Consider the following 4,066-nt stretch of genomic DNA (forward strand, 5'->3'; position numbering starts at 1 on the left):
CGCTCGCTACACGTGGGCACAGCCGCCCACGTGTATACCGTATACGGCCGTCCGATGACCTCCGCGCGCTCGCGCCGGTCATTATACTACAGTCTTACAGAGAAGTTATGGTTCGATTCTTTCTGCATGCTCGATATTGCGCGTCCCTCTCTCTTGCGCTTCTCTCGAAAATCTTTTAGTAGCGCCTTCTTCTCCTCCTCGGTTGCCCTCGAGCAGTCCTTGACGTAATGTTTGCCATTGCATCTGGGGTGAAGACAATCAGGTAGACGCCTCGGCCGGTTCGGACCGGACCCAGGGTTGGCAGGGTAGTCCGTGAGACTTTTTCCTTTTTCAAAAACGGTGTCCATGGAAGGTGGGTTACCAGGGTAGTCCATGGAGGGTGAAATTGGAGCTTCTCCATGCTCAGACTTCCTTCTAGGCCTTCCCGATCCTTCTCCCGAGTTCTTGTGCTTCCGACAGTAGGAGCCGTCCCACTCCTTGCCCTTCGAATTTCCACTGTCCCTTTCCGTGATTAGAGCTTGTTTCAGGGGTACATACTCTTCACATGCTACGGCACAGTTAACAACATTATGGAAAAATGAAAGCCATTTCTTGCGCAGATCATTGAAGCCAAGCACCAGGTCCTGTTCCACTTTGGTTTTCAGGGCTGCGGGCTTGAGTAGTCTACATAGGTGCTTGATAGCCAACTTGGGGTTGTCCTCAATAAGACGCTCCCATTTTTTGTTCCGCAACGTAGTCTGATAATCAGTGAACAATGCCTGAATTCGAAGCTCAGCATCGGGCTCATGCACATCAATCCTCACAGCAGACTTGATGGCGGCCTCCAGCTCTTCCAGGGACACCGATTCCAGCTTGACCTCCTCCTTAGACTTAAGATAGTTTAGAAGGATATCATCGGTTAGTTCGACGAAATCCTTGACTGTCGGGAAGCAGTCAATTTTTATCAACGACAAAAGTAAGTCGTGATCCACGGACGAAATGAGGGGAACTATGGGAAGGGAATGTCCCGAGGCCTCAGCATCCTTGACTCGAAGCAGGTATTGTTCTCGTGCCTTGAGAAAATTGTGAATCTGTTTGCGACCAAGTCTCTTCAGTGTCGGGTATACGACGTTCCAGTACCCTTGCTCCGACATAGTTCCAGAGTTCTTCATTTCAAAGAACTTTGAACACTGTAGGTTGCCTAGTGATCACTGTGGCGTTTCCCGGGGCGAGTGCCTCCGAGAAGACTAGTCTGGAGTGAATAAGTGTTCTGTCCTTTTATTTCTCTCGTCGACACGAGACTATGGGTCTTTAAATACCTGCCGTATGTAGTGCTCGAGTGTCCTTCCACGCCGTCTCAGATACTGCAGACAGTGGGAGGTGGGCTTGTGTACGTTTGCAATGTACAAAACTCTAACGATTAGATGCAAACGGTTCCAATCTTGTGTACAGTATACCGTTCAAGCGAGTCCTTCACGAGCGCGGGCATGTGACCGGCAACGAACAATTGCGTCCCAGGCGCGTCACAGGCGCACCACCATGTAATGTGTTACAGTTTGTGCGTGAAGATGCAAGATATGTGCGGTATGCTAGCTTCTGCTGTACATACGTTAAACTGCCAAACTCCGGCACACGTGCATCCACTGCGCGTTTCGCTGACGTCTGTCCAAGGTTTGGACTGCAATGTGGTCTTGCAATGTGGTCTACTAGAGGGGTTTATGACGCTAGTTGGGACCGGTTATCCCGACGAACGTGGACTCAAGCGTGACCACAGGTCTGTACTCATGGTCTATGGCGGTCTGACAGGGGGTGCTTTGTTATAATGTACGCCATACAATATATAAATATATAAATGGTACAGTACTCTCGGTAATTTCTTGTAGGGAAGTCAGACTCTCAACCACTCAAGCAACGGAGCAGCGAACATTCTTGGTACTGTAACATTACATGTTGGTTCCCGCATGCCGACAGCAGCGCCCAGAGACTGTAAGACACTCGAGTTTCTCATCCTGACACTGTTGTCACTTGTGTCTAGAAGCCCAGGTCGACTCGCTCTCTAGAACCAATCTTAAATTTGGCGTGTACGGTGGCAAGATATCGGCATTTACCGTGAAATGAACACAACAATTACCGAAAGGCAATTCAGGAGTTTGTTGTACGGTTGACATAACGCGATGCGTGTCGCACTCATATCTACAGTCTACACAGATTTTAGAGCAGTGCAGGTACCAGTCACTGCAGTGCAGATCTCGTCGTGCAGACCACGTATGGCATTGCTGTGCCCGAAGCAGAAACACTTTTCGACGGAGATGCAAACACATTGTAGTTACGTACGCTTCGAGTGCATACCCGCCTGCTGTATCTTTCAGGCTGAGTCTCTAGTGCGATGTCCTATGCCCTCTCTTAGGCCTCGACAGTTCATCGAAGTGGTCATATTGTGCAATATGCCGGTAGTCGCCAGTGCGGGCACAAGGATGGCCAGCCCAAACGCCTACATGTCAGCCAAGATATCATGACGTTTTCGACTACAAAATGACCGACAGAGAAGCGACAAGTGACGGTGAGTAGGAGATATCAGGAGCTCTCCAACGTGTTGCCCGGTAAGATCTATAAAGAATTGTTCCTTACGTAGTGTCAATAATACAAACCCTAACAAATCTAAATCATATATCCAGTGCAGTATGGCAACTAGCCCTACACTCGGCCGTATTCTCTTGGAGGGGACGGGGTTGGAGCATTGTACCATTTCGCGCTTTTCGTTCAACGAAAGGAGCGTGAGGCATTAATTTCAAGGCATGTGCCGGACGCATTACTCTAAAAGACGCCTTACATACGCGTGCACATTTCTGATTGTTTCGTCGCTGCAGATATGGAAACGGGGTCCTTCAATTTTCGCAATCTGAGGAAGTTTCGCAATCCGAAGAATCTTGGCAAGCTCTTCGGCCTGCGGGGCCTTTCATTGGACAAGGGTTTGGTCGGCCATCTGCCACTGAGGTACTGCCACACATCACATGTGTACACTTGTCAACTCAATGTGACCATCGCATGCTACCTTACCGCGTCTGGATTTTCTCCAAGTAGCCTTATAAGGCGACCCTCCCCCCTGGAATACAGAAGACGAGTTCGTGGAAGCGGAAGGAAGCCGGATCAAACGTATCCAAAATCTTGATGCAGCTGCCAACCAAACCGAACGCCATTTATCCATGCCCAAACAATACTCGTCAGTAACAACGTATTTAGCAAATCTCGTGGAAACCCGACACATAACTCTATGCACGTCCAAGAAAACATTTACAAAAGAGATGGGTGTGCTGGGGTCGGGGCATAGCATCAACAAATTGAAACAAAAAAATAGACCTGCCCATTGAGCTCACGGACATGGCGTCTGAACGTCTCGTTCCCTAGACCACGTGCTCGACGGAAGTGACTCGGCGGTTGACGGAAGAAACGGTCTCTTCGACAGTGGAGGACACACTTCTACTGGCCTCCGCCCTTGTCGAATGCGCCATAGCCGGCGGAAGGACGTGGTTGTCTGGCCAAGTTGAAGAGCGGAGGAGGTCGTGGTTGTCTGGCGAGGTTGAAGAGCAGTGGAGGTCGGGGTTGTGTGGCGAAGTTGAGGAGCGAAGGGGGTGCGTGGGACAGTTACAACACCAATCAACGACCCATCGGACGAGGTACACGACGTTGACAGTTACGACCATACACAAAGTGAGAAAGGAATAGTTTGATCCCCACGGTAGCTCGTGATTGGGATCGGCAGTCGGCAGGGCTGGAAGGCTAGGCGGTGCGGGTGAAGGCAGCGACATGGCTTCGGACGAGTGTGCGGTGCGCGAGAGTGTTAGAGTTGCGGCGAGGAGAAAACCGGAGCGGACGAGGCAACGGGACGTGGAGTTAGTGCAGTCGATCATGGCAAACAAGGGTGGTGTTCAGTGGATGGATGGTGCTTGTTGTCGGTTGAGGTTGGACCAGTTGTATCGAGGGCGGTGAGGATGGCAGAGTGGAGACGGAAAAGAAGGAAGGAACTACATTGCTCCGGGTTTAAATAGGGGGGTGTGTGAGGTGAGTGAGGTGAGGTGAGGTGGGGTGG

General features: G+C 50.6%; 1 protein-coding gene across 1 annotated transcript; it reads right to left on the reverse strand.

Moving 5' to 3' along the window:
• Nucleotides 1-3,248: 3,248 nt before the first annotated feature.
• Nucleotides 3,249-3,359, reverse strand: CHC_T00004810001 (hypothetical protein). The gene has a single exon (XM_005716526.1). It carries the CDS (start codon nt 3,357-3,359, stop codon nt 3,249-3,251), a length of 111 nt encoding a protein of 36 aa, XP_005716583.1.
• Between the last annotated feature and the right edge of the window lie 707 nt (nt 3,360-4,066).

The sequence above is a fragment of the Chondrus crispus genome, genomic scaffold (genome assembly GCF_000350225.1).
Source record: "Chondrus crispus Stackhouse genomic scaffold, scaffold_25, whole genome shotgun sequence".
NCBI classification, from domain to species: Eukaryota; Rhodophyta; class Florideophyceae; order Gigartinales; family Gigartinaceae; genus Chondrus; species Chondrus crispus.